At 37.6% G+C, this 23,162-nt stretch overlaps 1 protein-coding gene across 1 annotated transcript; it reads left to right on the forward strand.

Moving 5' to 3' along the window:
• Nucleotides 1-6,021: 6,021 nt before the first annotated feature.
• LOC129728597 (uncharacterized) lies at nt 6,022-6,903 on the forward strand. The gene has a single exon (XM_055687044.1). The coding sequence runs from the start codon at nt 6,022-6,024 to the stop codon at nt 6,901-6,903; it is 882 nt and encodes a 293-aa protein (XP_055543019.1).
• The last annotated feature ends 16,259 nt before the right edge of the window (nt 6,904-23,162 follow it).

Here is a 23,162-nt window from a genome sequence, read left to right on the forward strand (position 1 = left end):
CAATAAACATAACCAATTTGACTAAGATATTCCTGTTCGACATATTTTTTGTTTTTTTTTTTGGCAACGATTCAGTCCTCTAAAATAGAAAAGAGTCAGAATGTAACCCATATTACACATGAATTCCGGCAAGGGCCAAAGGTAAAACAATTATTTAACAGAGATATTAAAAATAGAATAACTTGATTCAGCTCACATTATCCATGGGGGGGAAGGGGGGCTTATTCTCTATAATTTCTATGCAAAAACGGTAAAGCAGTCTATTTATTTCTTGTATTTATCTTGGGTGAAAAAAAATGTAAAGATGGTTGTATCACTGCTTTATTCCTGCTAATACAAATCAATGGTTCAATGCTGAACCTTCGAACGGATTGAACTTCTGTATCACTGCTTCAAGGAAGAGATAAAATGGCAGAGAAAAAAAGTAAATGCGTATCCAATTACGTCATTATTCTTATTAATTTTCTACTTTGTTGAAGTACATACACAACTTTTTCGGTGTGGTCGATAAAAAAAAATAGAAATTCTCCTCTAAAGCCAACTGTGCAAATTTGAGAAGCAAAATTAGTAATGGTGTGGTCTACTTTAGGGAGGGCTACAGAAATCCTAGGGGGGCTATAATAGACCCCCGTAGTTACGCCAATGCAATGAATTATTCTTGTACTGCCGGTAACTGCAAGTCAGTCCCATCTCACAGTGGTCTAAACTCGAAAAATCGTGATCGTTTTAGATTTGACTGTGAAATATTGATTTTATGTAACCAGTGTTTTCAGCAAGTTTATTTTATATAACAAGGCCTTTCTTTTGGCGTATTTGGTTTTATGATCAATCCCCCTTGTAGTTAGATAAAAAGAATATTTTCTCTAATTTTCAAAATACCCGATTACCTTCTTCAGCAAAGTTGTAGGAAAGTCTATAAGAAAAAGAATTGCTGAACACTGTAATCTTCTATCTGTACTTCTGATATGACGAAATAGAGTTTCACGAGGAACAGTCCTCAAAATTAGTTTTTTGTCCATAACTTTTTCTGTAATCGTCGAAACAGTTCAAGATGTCCTAAAATTTCGTTCACTCTGCTAAACCTCGTAATTTTGTAGAATATATTGGTTTGATATTTTCATTTATTGTAAAGATATTTCTAATTTTTTGCTGAAAATAGCCATATTTCGAGTCCATATTTCTCCGAAGGTTGCAAATAGTAGCAAACCAGACTGTATGCATTTGAAGGTTTGTCAAAAGAACTGCATTACTTATAAGAGTTCAACTGTTTCCAGTTGTATCCAATCGAGTACTGAATGAAAGAAAAACACCCCTCAAAATGAGTTTTTTGTCCATAACTTTTTCTGTAATCGTCGAAACAATTCAAGATGTTCTAAGATTTTTTTTCATTCTGCTAAACCTCGCATTTTTGTAGAATTTATTGGTTTGATATTTTCATTTGTTGTAAAGATATTTCTAGTTTTTTGCTGAAAATAGCCATATTTCAAGTCCATATTTCTCCGAAGGTCGCAGATAGTAGCAAACCAGACTCTATGCATTTGAAAGTTTGTCAAAAGAACTGCATTACTAAAGGAATTCAACTGTTTCTAGTTGTATTCAACCGAGTACTGAATGAAAGGAAAACACCCCTCAAAATGAGTTTTTTGTTCATAACTTCTTCTGTAATCGTCGAAACAATTCAAGATGTTCTAAGATTTTTTTCATTCTGCTAAACCTCGCATTTTTGTAGAATATATTGGTTTGATATTTTCATTTGTTGTAAATCTTGAATTGTTTCGACGATTACAGAAAAAGTTATGGACAAAAAACTCATTTTGAGGGGTGTTTTCCTTTCATTCAGTACTCGGTTGAATACAACTAGAAACAGTTGAACTCCTTTGAAATGCAGTTCTTTTGACAAACTTTCAAATGCATAGAGTCTGGTTTGCTACTATCTGCGACCTTCGGAGAAATATGGACTTGAAATATGGCTATTTTCAGCAAAAAACTAGAAATATCACTTACGATGTCTGGATGCAAGCAGTTCGTGGAAAAATAACTGGAGATGCCGATGCAGTTTTGGAACTGTATGGCACCGAAATAAACTGGGAGGAGATTAAAAGCACTCTCATCACACATTTTGGCGATAAGAGAGATGAATCGTCTCTCACAAAAGATCTTCTAAAAATAAAACAAGTTGGCACTGCTGAAGAATTATACGGAAATATATCTTACTATCTATCCTTATTAATTAACCTTCTCAATTTAAACGAGCAAAACCCGGATGTTAGAAAAGCTAAGAAAACGTTCTATCAAGAATTAGGGTTGAAAGTTTTTCTGGGAGAACTGATGGATCCTCCAGGCCACATAACTCGGGAACAATCGCCGAAAATCTAAAAGAAGCATTGAGAATCTGTCTAGATGAAAATAATATTACGTACGGGAGGAATACACACTGTCCACCACCTATATCAATAAAACCCCCTCAAAACAAGTACCCACTTTTACCACCAAAACCATTTATGCAACCAATACCATTCCCAAAATACCCACAACAACCCTGTCAACAAAAACCCCTCACCAATTATATCAGCCGAGATACCAACAACCACCATACCAACAAAAATTCCTACAACAACCAAAATTCCCACAACAAAGATTTCCACAACAACCAAAATTCGCCCAACAGCCATACCAACAGAAATTCCAAAATCCATACCAATCAAATTTTCCGCAACAACAAAATCCTTACCAACCGAAACCCTACTTCCAAAACTACCAGTTTAGGCATCAACCCACAAACACTCAAAATGTTTTCGCCCCAAGGCCGGCTTTCCAGCCAAAACCCGTGCCAATGGAAGTCGATCAATCTATAAGATCGAGAGGAATCAATTACATGAATAGACCCAATTTCCATATAGAACACGAACCATTCGATTATAACAATTATCCACAGTACCCTTTTGATAACAATTACTATTACTACCCCGAACAATATTTCGAAAACGATCTCGCAGTACAGCCAGTACAGCCAGTACAGAATACGTTCAAATTGATCAGACAAACGAGACACATGAGTCAACAGCAGAAAACGAGAAACGCGAGACGCAACAAAATGACCAACAAAACGTCGACGACCTAAATTTTCAACTGGCGGACGGATCAGCGGGAACGACATAAATAATTTCATCCCATATATTACATTGAAAACGGACAAAGGATTTTTAGTTTAGAGGTTATGTATCAAAATGTAAAAATTACGAAACATCAATATCTCAGAAACCACACAACCGATCTCAATAAAACTGGTTTCAAATGAACGGGCTGTCTCCAGAACCCTTAACTTTTAAATTTCGTTATGATTGAACATATGGTTCAAGGTTATGTGAAGAAAAGTTATCCTGAGGTTGTTTAAACTCACTCATTTTTCTCAGAGATGGCTGAACCGATTTTCACAAAATTAGTGTCAAATGAAAGGTCTAGTTGCCCCATAGGTTGTTATTGAATTACATTGCAATCGGATTGTAGCTTTGTCCGTTGTTTACAAAAATGTGAAATCACATAATGAAAGTAAACATATTGACTTTTTCCTAACGATCACTGGCTAATTGAAAGGTAGAAAAGTGATCCAAATGGCCGAATGTCATATACTACTCGACTCAGTTCGACGAATCGAGCATTTTCTGCATATATGCATGTATAGGTGCATATGTTTGTGTGGGTGTGTACGTGTGCAGTATGTTTAAAACTATAGCTACGTTCAAATTATGTGGCCTCAACATCATTTAAATTTGATATTGTACTATTTCAATGTTTGCGGCCTTGCTCGGGATTGAAGTTGAAATTAAAAGTCATTTCTATCATTTCACTTTTTGCCTTTCTCCTAGAACGGTATAGCAATCACTGCAAAAACTAAAGGTATAAAAGCGCTCAAAAGGGCCGAATGTCGTATACCACTCGACTCAGTTCGACGAGCTGAGAATTTTCTGCATGTGTGTAACGCTCTCCCAATCTCACTCGATTTTCTCAGAGATGGCAGAACCGATTTTAATGAAATTAATTGCTAATGAAAGGTCTAGTTGCCCTATCATTGTGCATCAAAATGTAAAAATCACGAAACATCAATATCTCAGAAACTACACAACCGATTTGAACAAAAGTGGTTCCAAATGAACGGGCTACCTGAAAAACCCTCAACCTTTGAATTTTATGAAGATTGAACATGTGGTTCAGAAGTTATGGAAAGAAACGTGTTCTGGAGACTATCTAATCTCACTCATGTTTCTCAGAGATGGCTGAACCGATTTTCACAAAATCAATGTCATATGGAAGGTCCTGTTGCCCTATAAGACCCTAATGATTTTTTTTTGCAAACGGATTATTACTTTGCCTGTTATGTTTAAAAATGTGAAATCCAGCTATGAAAAGAAACATATTCCGAAGACTACTTGGACTCATTCACTTTTCTCATAGATGGTTGACCCGATTTCCACAGAATTAGTGTCAATTGAAAGGTCTAGCTGCCTCATAACACCCTATTGAATTTTGCTGTAATCGGACTGTAACTTCGTCTGTAATGTATCGAAATGTGCAAATCACGAAACTTCATTATCTTAGAAACTACACAACCGATTTGAACAATATTGATATCAGATGAACAGGCTAGTTAAGGGTTAACTGATGAATTATGATTGAACACGTGGTTTCAAAGTTTGGCTGCCCTATACGTTACCTTTTCATTTGATTGTAATCAAACTTTAAGTTTGTTTTAATTTGTAAAACAAAGAAAGTCTATTATCTCAAGTATTACACGAGTTATTTGAACATAACTAGTGTCATACGAACGAGTCATCCCTCAAACTTACAAATAACAAACTTCATAACAATTTTATATGCTGTTCAAAAGTTTTGGAAAGGAAAGAAATTCAAAGACTATTAAACACTATACCTGCTTTGATCAATATATATGGCCACAACATGATTTAAATGTGGTATCGTACTATCTGAACGTTCCCGGTATCGCTTGTGATTAAATTGTTCGAAATTAAGAGTCATTTCTTTTATTTTAACATTACCTCAAATTTTATATTTTATACTTTAATTACAACATCAATATATTAGAACCCAAAGAGTGAATATAATTTTATTGGATTTAAGCATTTTTGCAAATTTATTTTTACAAATAATAAGTTTGAATGAGAAAGGCTGAGTCTGACCGCTTGTTGGATTAATTTAGGTTTTTCACTAACTTTTGGTAAATACATTAAAGTTTGATGTTAAAAGTATATTTCCTGTTACGGAATTAGATTTATGTTACAAGTTTAAGTTAAGTTAGTATACACGTACAAAATTTGAACGCATTACCCTATGCCAATACCAAAATCTTCCTATCACAAAAACGACTAGTCTAAGCTAGGCTGAACAGGAAACATTCCTCGTTATCGCTCTCGTTACTAGTCTCCTTAACGAGATAAATAGATCTCTCTTTGCGCTACGTTCAGCAGCTATGGAGTAAAAGGAAGTTATAGGAGTAGGGTATAGAGAGTCAGTCGCAATTAAACGCTCTAAGATAAAATACATACATTTTGGAACTACGAAATCTCGCCTTTCGTGTATCGTGGTCAGTTATACTGAACAATAAATTGAACTTCGGACAACATTTTTTTTGAATAACGGACTTTCAGACGAATCAGCACAAATTCCGGAACATAAATTTGGTGCCCAAACCCGGGAATTGTTCTTTTGCTAATTCATCGCTGGTGTAACATTTTGGAGTTTAGCGGCTGGTCAACTCGGCCAATCATCACTACCAGAGTGGATTGGAATATAATCGACAAGGCTCTTGACGCCTATTTCGGATCAGTCGCAGGAACCAATTTATTCGCCACACGCGAAACGCATTGGATAATTTTGGAGGATTTTGGACGTATAACCGAACGTAATAGGACACGTGGTAACAGGTTAGCCAAGTGAGCACAGGTAAACTCTCAACTACAATTCAGGTGAGTGCCTATATTTGTATCACTGAATAAAGAAGAGTGAATGTTGGCTAAAGTACCAGCCGGCGGAGTTAAAACTCGTAAAGGTTGCCGTACTAGTAAAGGGGATACAAAGAAGGTTAAGCGGCTTTTGGTGCGCCGCAATAACATTATTGGTTCGGCTAAATTGATAAGGGAGTATGACGCTAATTTCGTGTTTAAGCGAGACTCTCCGCAAATCACAATTCGCATTGAAAAGCTTGATTCACTTTGGGATGAATTTATTGAAATCCAAGCTGAAATCGAATGTGAACACGAGATCAGTGACGAGCTCGCTGATGAGCGTGTTGAGTTTGAAACAATATATTTCGAGCTAAAGGGATCCCTGTCGAATAAACTAGCATTAGTTACAAATGAGTTCTCCCCCCTACCAACCTCGCCTACTGCTCTACCTACTCAAACGTTCGGTGTCCGATTGCCAGAGATTAATATCCCAGAGTTCAAGGGCGACTTTGATGAATGGATGAACTTCAATGACTTGTTCAATACTCTCATATACAGTAACACTCAGTTGTCGCCAATACAAAAATCTCAATACTTGAAGGCTGTTTTGAAGGGAGATGCTCTTCGTTTGGTACAATCACTGGCTGTGAGCTCAGCCAATTATATGACTGCATGGGATTTGCTCAAAAAACGATTCGATAACAAAAATTATCTGATCAAACAACATCTATCTGCACTTCTCTCCTCTCACACTCTCAAAAGAGAGTCTTCATTTGCGCTTTCGGATTTGGCGGACACATTCGAAAAACACCTTGGCTTGTTAAACAAATTAGAAGACCCACAGGATCATTGGAACTCCTTTTTGGTTGAGCTATTGAGCAGTCGGAATGGGAATGGGAAAATCATTTGGATGATGAATCTCGACCCACCCATAATGATTTGATCAAATTTCTACGATTATTAATTTATTACGATTGAAGCGCACAGTATAGGAAATTGATGTATATGGAATTGGAAATAGTATTCAACGTGTAACCCAGTCGATTACGATCAATCTAGCTTCCAGAGTGGTTTTTCTCGTTATTGGAAAACGATCAAATTGGTCTTGGGCCACAATTACCTATTCTACACAAAACAGTGTTTTGCTACGCTGTTGCTGGTGACCACACACAGCGTAATCCGATTAGAACGGCAGTCTACAATGCTGCAATGACGGTCGACAAATTAACGGCAGCCGTGCAAAGGTTTTGGGAAGTAGAAAGTTTTGACGGAGGAAAATCATTTTCACTGGATGAACAATACTGTGAGAACCATTTTCGCAAGACTCACTCAAGAGCACCTGACGGTCGATATGTCGTTCGATTGCCGGTTCATGAGGAATTGTTATCGTCTATGGGTGAGTCGTTATCGATCGCTGAAAGAAGATTTCATTCACTCGAGAGAAAGCTATCGGCTAGCACTCAGCTTCATTCAGATTACCAAAAATTCATGTCTGAATATCAACGGTTGGGACAAATGGAGGGAGTGTCATTTTCAAGATAGATTTATCTTAAAGATAAGTACCATAAAACCATCGTAAGACTCTCATGAAGTTGTATGGAAGTTTCTCATAGGTATTTCAAAAGGGATATTAAGTGGCTCTAAAAACCGCTCCTCAGGATCATTAGACTTATTGACGAAGAAGTTTTACGGCGGACTCTTCAAGTGTTCCTTAATTACTCTTGGAAACTGCTGATAAATAAAAACCACAAGTTCTTAAAAAATCTTGTGATAAAACTCGATATATTCAGTAATGTTTTAAATAAACTACCATAAAATTTGAATAAAACTAAATCGCATTAGGATTGTTACTTGGGAGTGATTGATGTTCGGACTTCAAACGGCGTTTATCGACGGGCGGTAACCGAAATCTGCCCACTCCCAATACATGATGAACCAGCACAACAACCGCAATCTGAGACGTCACAATCTTCACCACCAATGCAACCAGCTTGAAGCAACTATTTGAAATCTTCTTGCTGAGTGATTTTGAAAGTTCCTTTCAACGTGGCCCGGCATGTTACGGCATTAGATTTAAGTTACAAGTTTAAGTTAAGTTAGCATACACGTACAAAATTTGAACGCATTACCCTATGTCAATACCAAAATCTTCCCGATCAGAAAGAAAGAACAAAGATGTAACAGAAGTTGTTAGTTTGTTACGGGAAAAACCTTACAGGCTGTGTTTTCAATTTGGTCCCGTTAGGTGTTAAAATAACAGGAATTATAACAGAAATGATTCTACCAGTATCAAACACATATCAAAATTTGTTACTAATATATCAGCTTTCTAACAAAATAAGATAGTATATAGAACAATATAATAACAAACATTGTTAGAAACAACAGGTTTTGATGAAAACGAAAAATCAGTTAGACTTGTTTCAGAACTACTTCATTTCACGTTTTGTTATTATAACTCATTCAGATTCAAATTTGTTATCAAAGTTATATGGAAAAATACAAAATTGTATCAAAATATGTTATTTGTATCTCACGTTGATAAAATTTTGTAATTTTTTAGTTATGCTCTTCTGATCGGGTTCCTATCACAAAAACGACTAGTCTAAGCTAGGCTGAACAGGAAACATTCCTCGTTATCGCTCTCGTTACCAGTCTCTTTAACGAGATAAATAGATCTCTCTTTACGCTACGTTCAGCAGCTATGGAGTAAAAGGAAGTTATAGGAGTAGGGTATAGAGAGTTAGTCGCAATTAAACGCTCTAAGCTAAAATACATACATTTTGCAACTACGAAATCTCTTCTTTCGTGTATCGTGGTCAGTCATACTGAACAACAAATTGAACTTCGGAAAGACCAACTCGTGGTCTATTTAAACATTGTTTTTGAATAACGGACCCTCAGACGAATCAGCACAAATTCCGGAACATTTCCGTTCTTACACAACTTATTCAATCAAAAATTCATAAAATGATATGCTCTTCCGATTCCCACTATTATGGGCCACTTTTTGACTCTCCCAGTATTATGGGCCAATGCTCCCAGTATTAGGAGCCAGGCGAACATTTTTTGTTTCAAAGACGAAGACATTATTTCAAAGAGTAATGCTGACAGTGAGGGTAACGTCGAGAGGAATGTTAGAATATCATAAAAACATTGAACCAATTTCGATAATACGTCTCAGGGTTTTTTTTTTCAAAGTTTTTGTTTTTCTCATGCTTTAAATACTCATATGTTTTGACAACAGGGGCCTTATGACTCCGTCGGAAAGAGCGCAGCAGTCCAAGCTCAAAAGTTCGATTCTCATCTTACAGCTGATGATTGTGGAAATGCTGGACGAACGTTCATCAAGCGCTTATAAAGCCAAGAAAAAGCCTAAATTTACAAACTGGGTACAGTAACCAAAGTTTAGAAATCATTGTTTTACAGAATTAAAATTGATTTTAAAGTAAACTTATGAAAATTTAGGATGAACGAGCATTAGTACCAGCTTACACACTACTTTAAATGCTGATACATAAATATGTCCAAGATTTATACTGATTAGTGCAGGGATTTCGTATAGAAGATATGCAGAGAAATGTTGATAATTTGGCTATAAAAAGTCATTAACATGCATTAAAAATCAATAAGAAATATAGCCTAGCCGATATTACTAGGTGGCCCATAATACTGGGAAAACCGAATTTCGTGACCAGCGTTATGGGCCAATATTGAGCAGCATTTAAAAAAAAAAAGTTAGCAAAGGGGGTGACAAAAAATAAATAACACTGAGATAAAAAAAAATATCTATGATCAAAGTTTGTGTGCAAGTTATGACGTTTGTAACTTGCACTCCAATAAATATTGAAAAATAACATTCTATTATTATTATTGTTATTTATTGACGACACTCTCGCTGTCACTGGACTTGTTTGTTGCTAAATTAGGCATTTATGCTGTCGGAAAGCCAATTAAATGAACAAAACGGTTTGTGCTTTTTTTCTTCCCCTTCCAATATTCAAGATTTTTGAAGGGGGGGGGGGGGGGGGGGTGACATAAAATGGAAATAAAATTTGTAACGGCCTAAACACATACCAATTATTTATAGATCCATTCATTTTGTTGAATAAAACGATGTGTTCCACGAATTTTAGGCTTATTTTCCACGACCGGCTTCTTGCAACTGTGGTGAAAACATCGAAATATTATCAGCTGATGGGAACTCTACCGACATTTATTGGAAAACTTAAGAGTTTAGCTGATTAGTGCAAGGGTTTCGCACAGAAAACATATAGAGAAATGTTGTCCACGTCCATTGAACTCCTTCTTCTAAACGTCCATTAAACTAACTGACTATTGAAAACTATTGACACACGTTAAAAAGTAATACAAAGGGCAGGCTGGCCCATAATAGTGGTTGACCCATAATACTTGGATGACTATATACTGTTTTCAACAAATCTAGTTGAATTTATCTCGATTTAATTTATTTTGAAGTAGAATACTTCTCTCAGGAAGTTCGGCTACATAGGGATGTGAAATGAAAATCTAAAGCTGAAAAAGTGAGAAATATGTCCAATTTCAAATGCTAATAAATCGGTTAGTTTTCGATGGATTTCCTTCGTTTTTGCAGCAATCGATTAGAAAATCTTCTAAGATTCCTACCAGATGCATGAAATTGCAATTTTATTATTCGAACTATTGTACTATTGAAAATCCTTAAGCCTTGTCAAAACACAAAATTCGACATCTGATTGGTCGTTATACGATTGCTTTCCCAAGCACGGTCGGCAGAGCTATGGACCTAGTGAATTGGGAATGAATCATTAGGCCTATATAAGAACTTCATCAGATAATAAACAGACATTTCATCGGTTATTAAATTGAACAACAGAAATATGAAGAACAAAAATGAATATTTGGAGAGTTAATATATTCTCGTTTTGCGCTATAATCCAAAGTTAATTATCTTCATCTACATGCATACTCTGACTATTAGTACGTGTTACGTGCGTCGCTTAGTGTTTGGCTACGGTTATGCAGGACGCAAATAACGGCGCGATGCGATTCGGCAAGACGAAATGTGTTGAAATGTATAGCTCTACTTCGCCTTAAAAAGAGCTGTACATTTCACCACGGTAAGGCGAATCGCATCGCGCCGTCATTCGCGTTCTGCATAACCGTAGCCTTTGTTCCGTTCCGTTGCACAAAATTTAAAAATAATCAATGAACTTCATTCAAGATATCAAACAAAAAGAAATTACAATACTGCCAATGAACGGTCAACGTTTATTTACTAGAAAAAATGACTGACACGCAACCAGCCGAGTTATCTTTCTTGTAAAAGTATTCTATTTCAACCTTGCGGTCGTGGCTTTGCATACAACCACAGAACAGATATGCAACTTCGAACAAAACTCTGCTGCAAATCCTAGCCCACGCTTTCGCAATTTGTTTTTCGCCTTTCCATCCTACATTGATTTTACAGTGCATCGTTGAAACAGTTCGCTCCAATAGTTTGAACGTGCAACAAACATCTATTCTTTATTTGCTTTAATGACCAAACAAAGAGATCACCTCTTTGAATCTATCACAATCAAGTTAAGACAAAGCCGCATTCAAGAGACTTTTAAGCAGAAATTTAGTAACCATTCACAATTAACATGATTAGAAAAAATTAAACTAAAAATCTCTCAACCATTCAAACATTGCCTAACAAATTGTCTTGGATCGTACACCCCGCGACTGTTGAAACCGTTTTAACCAGTTAGTTTAATTACTGAAATATTTTCGTTGGAGTTGGAATCCGAATTTCTCGACTAACGGCAATAATATTTTTCTCACACCGTTCATTAGACCTAACATTGCGAGTAGTGCATATTGCGCTATACACTGCACTGCTTGCGACATTAGGTACTATGTAAAAAAAACGATTGTCGTTAGTCAAGTTATTCAGTTTTCAACTCGGGCAGCAATGAAATTCATAAAAAAAAATGAACAAAAAACTTTTTTTTTGCTTTTGCTTTGTATTTTGTATTCTTTGGACAAGAGAGACCGAAATAATTCTTCACCACGAGCAGGTATGAATGAAATAAGTGTATTAAAATTTTGAGTGTAAAATGCATTCTCTCCACCGCTAGATGTCGATACTCAAATTGAAGAGATTTTGTCTCGTTTTTGGTTCTTTAGTTGAACAGATGTGATACAACCTTCCTATGATTTTTTTCATAAAAACACTCACTGGGATAATATTGCCGAAAAATTTTCCATCCCATAGGTAATTTTTACACATATCAGTTGCACCATGTACAATTTACGTTTCCCAAAACAAAGTTCGTGCTGTAGAAACAAGGCTGTTTAATTTCCCATGAAAATGATCATGCTAATCTCGTTGTGTTTATACGCAAGTAGCGATAGTCATGGGCGCAACTACGGGCGGGCTCGGGGGGGCTTCTTTCCAGAGAATGATTGTATTCAATATAAATACATTCCATACTTCTTATCAGAGCATCAAGCATTTGGGCTGTGTTTCGCCAGTTTCTCAGACGATCCAGAGACTCATTACCCGCAAGTCTCTATCAACCTGGAGTTGAGCAGGGTTGCCGAAGAGTCAATATCGAGCGAATAAAGAAGAGTTTTGACAGCAGTTAGGTTGCTTCCAGGTCAAAACAAGGTGAGCTGGTGGAGTAGAGAAATTCGCTAATAGTTCAACAGTCCGCTGCGAATCAGTCGCTGTTTAAGCCGCTCCTATCCTGGGGAACAGACGCTCAAACTAGCTGCTCTCTAAGAAGAACAACTACTCCTTCCCTGTCAGCATACGACCAAGTTCCCACCGGTTCACCGATTACCAAACCTAGCTCTCCCCAATATCGATTTAGTGTTGTTGAAAGAGCGTTGAGCGTTGACGCTGTGGTCAAGATATTCAATACATTTTTGAAGATTAAATCCCGATTGAAGTGATTTTCTCTACTACTATTACGACACTATTTTATTCGTTATTAAATTGTCGCATTTTAATTCTTTTTTTCTTTTTTTTATAAATGGAATGTATAAAACCTTGCCCCCCCCCCCCCCCTAGAAATTTTCCTTAGTTGCGCCCATGGCGATAGTCAAGATGAAAGTTCAGTAGGTAGATTTAATAAATTTTAGATGACTTACCATTAAGAAGAATGTGTTTCAATTTTCTATTTATTTATTGTTCTTTGTCTTCGAAAATTTCGTACATACTGTTGCCTAAAATAAATGCCTAATTCTATTAACAAAAACATCTCTACTAATACAAAAATCGAAATAGTCGTAAACAGCGTTAAAAGCACGGATGCATGCACTAAATGGATTATTAAATCCGTAGTTTGTCCTACTAGCTGGGAGCCAAAGTGCATCATGGTATCGAAGAGTACGAGATGGGACGTGGATGTTGATGCTTTGCAGTAAAGCTGGACAATTCATACGGCTAGTGAAAATGTCAAAAACGAACATTCGCTGTAGCTTAAGACGTCTGTCGGATAAAGTTTCCAAGCCAATCAATAGGCAGCGTGACGGGTACTGTGGCAAATCTGTAGGGTTGGCCCATGGAAGCTGACGAAGCGCGAATCGTATGAAATGCTTCTGTACTCGTTCTAACGTCAGACTACGCAAAATCTGATACGGTGTCCAGACCGGTGCTGCATATTCTAGGATACTTCGCACCAACGAGCAATACAGTGCTTTGAGAGCATACACATCTGTGATGAATGCAGCGTGGAGACGGATAAATCCCAATATGGTGAACGCTTTGGCGGCAGTTGACGCAACATGCTCAACGAATCTTAGCTTGTTGTCCAATATTACACCTAAGTCCCGTATAGAATCTACCCGATCGAGAGTGATCGAACCGATCTTGTAGTTAAATTCTACGGCTGTTTGGCGACGCGTGAAGGAGATTATTTTACATTTCTTTATGTTTACGTTCATCCTATTTTCGTCACACCACGACAGGAGTTTGTCGATGTCAAGCTGCAGGGATGCATAATCCAGAATGGATGAAATTACTCGGAAGATTTTAAGGTCGTCTGCGAAAAATAGCTTTCCTGATGACAAACGGTAAATGAGGTCGTTTATGTACAGGATAAAGATGAGATGTCCGAGTATGCTCCCTTGTGGTACACCCGATGTGTCATCGAATATTACAGAGGCTTCAAGATCTTCTTGGACAAAAGCTTTCCTCTCAGTAAGGTGCAGCCATTCAACTATCCAGCATGGGAAGCCCATATGTAGCAGTTCTACGATTATTAGAGTGTGTGGGACCACATCAAAGGCCTTCGAAAAATCTACATAAATAGCATCTACTTGGCAACGAGCTTCTACTGTAGGGAACAGTATGTTGGTATAATCCATCAGGTTGGTCGTAGTTGAACGGCGCGCTTCAAAACCGTGCTGAAACTCGCTGATTATCGGCTTAGCGGCGTTGTTCAGGAAACCATGGACGATTGTTTCAAAGACTTTTCCCAGACAGCAAAGTAACGATATTCCACAATAGTTTTCAACTAGATTTATACTACCTGATTTGTGGATTGGAATCATCTTGGCAGTTTTCCACATCGACGGGAACGTACGCTTAGCAAGGGAACGATTGAAAATTATCGTTAACGGTATAACCGACCTCCCCAGCTGATCTCGAGGTACGATGCTGGCCTAACAAACCAGTCGTCGTAGGTTCGAGTTTTGACTCGGGAGTGACTGTTAGTGTCAGTAGGATCGTAGCGCTAGTCCCGCAATTGTCCTGTACACTTAACGGTTGGCTGCGAAGTCTGTGTATAATAAACAAAAGGTCAAGCTCCGAATCGGGCTGTAGCACCAAGGCTTTGCTTTGGTATAACTAGTCCGGGAGCACAAATCTTTAGCATATGTGGCGTCAATCCATCAACGCCAGGACCTTTAGAAGCATCCAGGTTGTTCAGTGCTTCGAAAACGTCCCTATCAGAAAAGCGGAATTCAGGAAGATGCACCTCATGAGTTGGTGTAGGCCGAAATGTATCCGGGTTGGAAGCGGGAGAGGTGGTTCGAAACACGCTTTTGAAAAAGCCTGCAAATGGGTGAGCAGCTTTTTCAGCTGTGCTTGCATGACATCCGTTCAACTCAACGTTCGATGGAATGCGTTTCGATGATTTCTGAGTCCTAATAAAAGCCCAAAATGATGACGGGTTCAGTTTCAGATTTGATTGCAATCCGTTCACGTACGTTGAATAGGTCGTCGCCAGGAGACTGGAATATTCACATTCGATGTGCCGAAGTAACTGGTTGTTTTCTTCGGACCTTGTCCTGAAGAATCGGTTACGGGCTTTACGGAGCTTGTTGCGCAGGCGACGTAGCCCAGGAGTCCACCAAGGTTTGCGTGCAAAAGAGGATGCACCGATTTTGCGACGAGGAACGAGTCTTTCGAAGATGCCATGAAGTGTATCATAAAAAACAGACACAGTTTCATCTACAGAGGTACAGCTCAGTCGTTGTGTCCAGTTAATTGCTGAAATTTCATTGTTCAACAAGTTAGTGTCACATCTCTGGAAGTCGAATTCCATGGTATTCACTGAAGCGTTGTTGAGATGGTCCGGTGAATTGCGTGTCAAGCTTTAAAATAAAAGGCATGTGATGCTCGTCTAGTTTTAGGAGTGGAGTTGGCGCGCCAAAATGTTCCACGTAGTCGGGAGAGTTGACGTACGCTAGGTCGAGAATTTTCCCACTTGCATTTCATAGGCTATTCATCTGAACAAGACCAGCAATGGACATTGATTCCGTCAGTGGAACCTCTCGCTCTGATGAAGCGTTCATAGGGAGATAACCGTTTATATCGTCGTCAAAGTGCCAGCTAAGCTCGGAGAGGTTATAATCACCTAATGCTAGGATGATATCGTCGTTTGTCGCGTTGTCACATACATTCTGGATTGCATTAGTGTGTGCAACATAGTTGTCCGGACTGGACAAAGGTCTGAGATATATTCCTATAACATAAAGTGAACGGTGTGCTAATTTGATGCGAACTGCTCAAGTTGATCGCAATTGTCCACCGAAACTGCTTCACATTGGTGGACTGCTTTGACGGCGACAAGTACACCGCCACCTCTCGATAGTTCGTTCGATAGTGTAGTCCGATGACAGTTCGCTATCGACGATGTACGGCCGGAGCCAAGTTTCAGTCAGAACAAGAACGTCATAATCGCAGCCTGAAAGTGCCAGGCGTAACTCGTTCGTTTTGGTACGCAATCCTCTGACGTTTTGATAATATACCGACAAAGAGCGGTCGGTCGTCGTAAAAGTGGTGTTGGACGTTGTTAACCCAATGTGTCGTGTGACGTTCGGTTCGGAGACGTATTGCCAATGTGAAGTATCAACAGGATCTACCAGTATCTGGTTACTAAAAAGCGGAGAAACTTCAGGCCAATTGAGGGATGAACTATTCAAATACTTGCCTGCGAGTGGATTTTGGAAAAGCCCTTCCCTTTCCACGAAAACAGAGCCGGGATGACTTTTATGGCAGGATACATGTGAGCGACGAGATGTGACATTTTCATCGTTGAGTGATGAGACTGTTTCGGGTGGGTAAGGGTCTTCCATACGGCTTTCGCAGGTGCATCCCGGGTAACGGTGAATGTTGATTGGTTTGCTGAACAATGTTCGAAGCCTCAGATTGGTGTAAGATCGTTGCCCAGTGGATTGAACGCAGAACGACGAGAGTTTTTTGCTTGGTTCACAAACTCTCTAAATAATAGTCCATCTAGCCAAGTCGACGCCGTCATTGCACGTTGTTGCAACGATGGGTCCAGACCAATTTTGTAAGACACGAACGACATGTTCGAAACGTCTTTTCCTTTGGGTACCAATCGAATCACTTCCAACGAGAAGGATGTGTCCAAACAGCGAGCTACAATCTTATACACGTCATCGGGTGAAATGAGCGGTTGAAACCCGGACAAGTAAAGCCAAAATTTTGGAGGCTCCGGAACAGGTACAATTGATTCAATACGCAGATCACTGAGGTCGATTTTGCTTGTACCACGATCCGTTACCAGCGGTGACGATTCGTATTGCTCTATACGGGGGTGTTTTGCACCTGGCTTAGGCCATGCACGAAGCGAAGGTGTGAGTGATTGGTACGCTCTATCCCCAGTCGTTGCTACTTGATTAGACGAAAGAACGTCAACTTGTTTGCCCAAATTATCGACTGCATCGGCTAGCAGCTGCAGCTGGCAAGACAAATCAGCTGATGTCACCATAGCGGCAGGTGTGGTGGGGGGTTTGAAAGTATCTTCCATGTAGCATTTGATACTGCGACCGTTCAGTTCAGACCGGCAATCAGAACAAATAAACAAAACTTTCCCTTGAGCGAATAGGTCTCGGTTGGCACGATGATTGAATCCGCAGCATTGCTGACTGATGTGGAAGACGGCCTCTCAAAAACCACATCTTATCGGTTCAATATCGTTCACTTTCAGCTGGCATTCTTTGCACTGCTTCTTTGCCATCTTTTTCGGTTGGATCGGACGAACAATGAACAGTGGCGATGACTGTGATTTTGGTTGCTTGTAGCTAGATCGAGTAGAACTTTTTAATCAAAAACAGCGAAATCGAACGGTTTTCTGCTCTTCAACGCACGATACGATAACTATCACTTCGGACCATAAATAACACAGTAACTAAACTTTTGAAACTAACGAAAAAAACAACTTCAAAATATACAGCGATGTAAAATTGCGATCACATCATCCTTTTCCTCTATTTGTATGCATCTCGTGCGTTTATTTTCTTATGCTCAGAAAGCTAATGCCTTTAAATGACAAATCGACCTACAAGGTTTAAAGTATCCATAACAAAGAATAATCGTGTCGCATTTCAATTATCAGCTAAGTGATTCTCGGTACCGAACTTCTGGAGATTCGAAATGCAGCCAAAAATTATAAGAAGAATTCTATAGTGCTTAGTAGCACTTCTAGAATATAAAAATTAGTGTTTAGTGGTCGTCCCACACTTTGAATAGAATATATCTGGTGAGACAAATATGTGTAGAAATTCATCGATAGGACAAAAGTACTTGGTATTGTTTTTGAAGATTTCCGAAAAGTCGACAAAAGTGAAAAAAGTTTCCCTCAAGGTCTAATCGGTGGCCCTAAATATACGCTAACTTATTACCGGTCCTGTGAAATTCGGTGTCCATAGTAAATGCAGAAGTGTATCAAAGGGCCGCAGATTAATTGCTCTCCGGGTTCGTCTCTCTACGTTTCCTTACGGAAAAACTCATTAATGTTTCTGAAAAGGATATCTTTGCTAGGGGCACAAAAATTCACAGGAATGCTTAAACAGCTATAATCTTTCATTTTTTTAGTTTGAGCTCTAGAGCAAAACTTGTGTTTATTAGTGTTAAGGATTACAAAAAAAGGTTTGGAATTTTTGAAAACAAACCACCGTTTTCTATATTGACTTGTCCAGTTTCCGCCAAGACTATCTGAAGGTAATATACAATCAAATGATTGTTTGTACTGCTAACTTATTAGAAACACCGTTGATTTGAACGAGGCACACGGTGTGGTATGAACCGGTTGGTAACAATTTCTTACATAGAACCATAACTTTTACTCACAATTTTTCTTACTTAGTTTCGTTCTGCTTCACTTGCTACGTTATTTCTTCACTGCAAAAAAAATTTGCATAGCCAAGTCGGGATGCGGTATATTTTTTGCCAAATTTGTATCATATCTCCAGTTCGCTTATTTTTCGTTTTCCCTACTTCACATACTGCCTGCTTAATGAACTTGAGCCAAGTGTTACTTCTTAATATTTTTCAAGTAAAAACTATGTACAGAAAACTGTTAAAGACGCCGTTGGTGACGTTTTTCGTAGTTGTGGTAAACCGCTAGGGTGGTTTACCGGTAAAACAAAAACCGGTAAAACCGGTAAAACCGATATTTTTTTCAATACCGAAATACCGGTATTGGAGAGACGAAAAAACCGTTATTTTCGGTATTTTTCTTAAAATGGAAAAAAACTTCCCACAATATTCATAAATCTTTGTTAGGCTAATGAATGTTTCTCACTTAGGTAGTCGTTACAAATCCCATGACGATGTATACAGGGTGTAAGGTAGCTCACTTTTGATCAAATCCTTTAAGGGATAGAGGACCCTATTTGATGAAAAAAATTCTACGCATATGGTCAAAATTTAACTACTGCAGAGTAATTCTCTTCTTCTAGTTTTCGGTTATGTTTACCTTTAACGAGGTCTATCACAAGAAGTATGATAGCTAGCTCAATTCTGTTGGTTTTCTTGAAAAGCTGAGAAAATTTAGTTATCAATAGTGTCTCAAAAATGTCGAATTAGGAAGAAATCAAATATTTTTGAGAACTTCACAGCAATTTTCTCTTTGAAATGTGTGATAAACATGGAGTTTGTTGTTAACCAAAATAAACATTGAAGTCTACTCTACTAGTTGTTCTCTGACACCAAGCACCTAATTCTTTTAGTTTAGATACTATTTCACTTTAAAAGCAATCAGCTGTGCCTTCGTTTAGTGTGGTAGAATTCACAATTTTCTGCTCGATTAAGGCAAACATAACCAAAAACTGAAATTAGTGAATAACTCTGCAGTAGTTGACTTTTGACCATATGAGTAGAAGGATTTTTTTCATCAAACATGGTCCTCTATCGCCCCTTGAAGGATTTTAAGTAAGCTCCCTATAAATACATTTAGACAGAAGCACCATTATATATATTAATTTTCCCTCACCTGTTTACCAACTTTTGTTATCTTTTTGTTTGTTCTGCTCGGATTCAGACAATGTGTTTGTGTGTATCGATAATATGTCAAAAAACTTCAATAAAGCATTTATTTTTTAAGTATAACAGCTTATCTCTTCACACACTCATACTCACGCGTGGGTAGGTTCAAAACCTACCAGTTTAACTACAAATTATGCGGCAGTAATTACAATTATGTCAGCGAAAAAACGCAAGACATTATTTATTTTGTGCTATTCAAAAGTAAAACTAAAAAAAATATAAATAAATATAAATTTGGATTAGGAATTTATTTTTTGTTGAGACAAAGTGTTATAATCAACCAATAAAGATTTTATCCTAAAAATTACTGCTCCTTGAAAAAGTGAAATTTAAATAGCTGTAGCATGGTCAAAGCTTCGTCGCCCGTACCGCAGCGGGCTTTTATTAGCAACTAGCTGAATGTACCCGGCCTCACTCGTGTACAAGTTTCTGCTTTTTCTATTTCAAATATTACTTTCTATTTCAGTTATTTCAAATATTTATTTCTATTTCAGTTACAAACTTGTTCATATGCCACATTTTTCGTTTCTCCATTAGAAGCTACACCCAACGCAAACGGGGAACATTTTATTACTTTAGGGCAATTTTTTATTACATTTTGTGTCTTATGACTGCGCATTATACACAAAAAGTAACAAACAAAAAGTAATAAAAATTATGACCGCCACACGCTTGTATGTGTTTCTGCAGGAGAACATACAGCCAAGCACCGCAATGCATGTGTTAGCAAGACTTCACTCGCTGCATTTGTATTGATGCAACGATCTGGTTCATTTTTGTCTCCTTCATCCACACATAATCAGAATCTCAACCGTCAACCTCAAATGTCTAATTAGAAACACTTTCGTTTCGTCCCCCAGTGTTTACTTGAAATGGAAATATGTAATACTGTCTGACCAGAGTTGCCGAAGTTGCGAATATTGTTCTGGATGGGCACGAGTTTTGTATTTTCAAACAGGTGCAAAAGAGTTTCCATGAACTAATGAGTATGTGTTTTAGATATCTTGCAGGAAAGCAAATGTTTTGTTTATCTCTAACGCAGTTTACAGATCGTGATGTCATTTCAAGACGCATTTCAAGTCTTTGAAATCATCAACGTTTGCATACTCTATGGCGGGGAAAATGCTGCTTGGCAGCTCTTGTCATATTTTTCCTCTACTCCGTATGCATACAACGAGCGAACTAATACACGCACACCGGATGAATTGGAGATTGAAGAAACTTGTAACATGTACAACATATGCGACGGTGTGTGATTTTTTTTTTACTTGAGATGGAAAGGGAGCAGGTTTCGACAGAAAAAATCCTGCATGTGGTTGAAACGACCATTATTAGATAGTCGTACTCCCGTAACACGTGCTAAATATATGACAGTATGTGTTGTTACTTGAATGGGGAAGAGTTTTATTGCCTTTCAAGTAATAGGTTTGTTACCTAAAAGGCAATTTTGCGCTATTGCTTCTAAAGTAATAAGGAAAAGTTTTGCGTGTAAAGTTAATAAAATAATAATAATAGTAATAAATAATTTGGACGAATTGTTTAAAGAGCATCGAACAGAATAAAGAAGTATTTACCTTCGATTCATTAGGATTCGTAAAAAGTAAATGCTGGTCTGATCGTGATTTCTTTTTTTTTTAATTTCATTCATATACTCTTCTCAACAGTTTCAAATATTGTTTTTCTACGAAATTTATTGTTGTTCGTTAATTTGAAACTAAGTTTTGCGATGTGAGAGAAAATTTAAATAAAAATCAGCATGTTTTTTTCGTTATTACAATAGTTTCGAAATTATGTTCTTCGTAACCATATCACTAGATTCATTCATTGGAGTTTTTCAAACACTGTTATCCAGTGTTGTATCTGGATCGTATACCACAAGAGATCAAAATAATGGTTGCAAAGGTCCTAATCTTAGATAAAAATCTGGATCGTAATGAAGCAGTGGTACTCATAAATGCAAAAACATAATCATGTAGCGACACGTCCATACATAGATGCAACCTGAGACGTTAAGCAAAAAATAAATTTCAAATCCAAATTTATGTAGGTAACGTTTTCGGCAGTGGCTTACTTCGGCAGGTTTTTGCATAAGACTGCGGCAGAAAACCACTACCGAAGACGTTCGACACCTCATATCTTTAATTATTTTTCAGTTTTATTTTTAAATAGTACAGGGAAAATGACTTGCGTTTTTTTCGCGGACAATCATCATTACTTCCCCGAACTATGATTTTAAGAACTTTGTAGTTGAAAAAGTAGGTTTAAAGACCACGAGTCACCCCTGGTTTGTATTAATCCGAAAGAAATAAAAATACCGGTTTTATCGGTTGTTATTTTTATGAATACCGAAATACCGGTTTTTCGAAAAGTCGGTAATACCGACCACCCTATAAATCGCTGACTGCCGACAAAATGTTCGATTATTTCATTGTAAATTACAGTGCCCATAACAGGTTCCAGAGCTTAAACTTCAATCAAAAATTATATATAAAAAAATATAGATAATACCCATTAATACCCATAGCCACCTCGAGAGTACATCGTTTGTCGTTTTTCCGTTCACTTACGGGAGAACTTTATTGAAGTCTCCGAAGACTTGAGGCACTTCCGAAACGTCTATGGGCACCACGATCGGTTAAAAAGCTATAATCTTTTTTTCTTAGCTTGAACTTTGCGTCAATTTTTCCCTTTTGTCGATCAGTATTATCACAGAACTATTATGAGACACACCTATTCTGACAGGAAATCAATCAGATTCAGAATTTGGGTTCGATCAGTTGAATTTTTTTTTTTCAATTTTCATTATATGAATTAGAAAATAAGAAGTTAACAACTTCGCAACCAAACTTTCATGCCATACACTATCGAATTCTGTTGATGTTCGGAAATACCATGTACTATTTTCGAAATTCGGTAGTATTTCGTAATTTTTAACTGTCTTTTAGAAAACAGATGTCACCATCTTGGAATTCAAGATGGCGTCTGGTATCGATTTCTCGAACTCATGCTATTTTCTCCTAGTCAATAAAAACTAGGCATTACAGTCATACACACACTGGAAACGCAAACACTGCATAACAGATACAAGATGCATTACTCTTCTATCGGTCCATATCTTGACATTTGGTGAACCTTGTGAATGTCTGATTGTGATGAAAAGCTCATTTTGTTGATAGGGTTTTCAATAAGCAGTAATCTTACCCCGGACCAAGCAGTTGTATAAAAAAGCTTTCGAAGTTTTTCTATTAAGTTTCGAATTAAATTTGATTGTTATACACTAAATTATTCCGTATGCCTAATTGATATATAATCGAGATATACTTAACTAAGAATCTAGGTTCCTCCGTGAGTATAGGAATCAAGATCAAACATATCGTTAGCTTAATTTACTTAGTCCTACCTGTAAACGACGA

Source organism: Wyeomyia smithii, chromosome 3 (genome assembly GCF_029784165.1).
Source record: "Wyeomyia smithii strain HCP4-BCI-WySm-NY-G18 chromosome 3, ASM2978416v1, whole genome shotgun sequence".
Lineage (NCBI taxonomy): Eukaryota > Metazoa > Arthropoda > Insecta > Diptera > Culicidae > Wyeomyia > Wyeomyia smithii.

Coding starts and splice junctions, on each gene's coding strand:
- LOC129728597 (XM_055687044.1), top strand. CDS start 6,022: ATGTTGGCTAAAGTACCAGCCGGCGGAGTTAAAACTCGTAAAGGTTGC.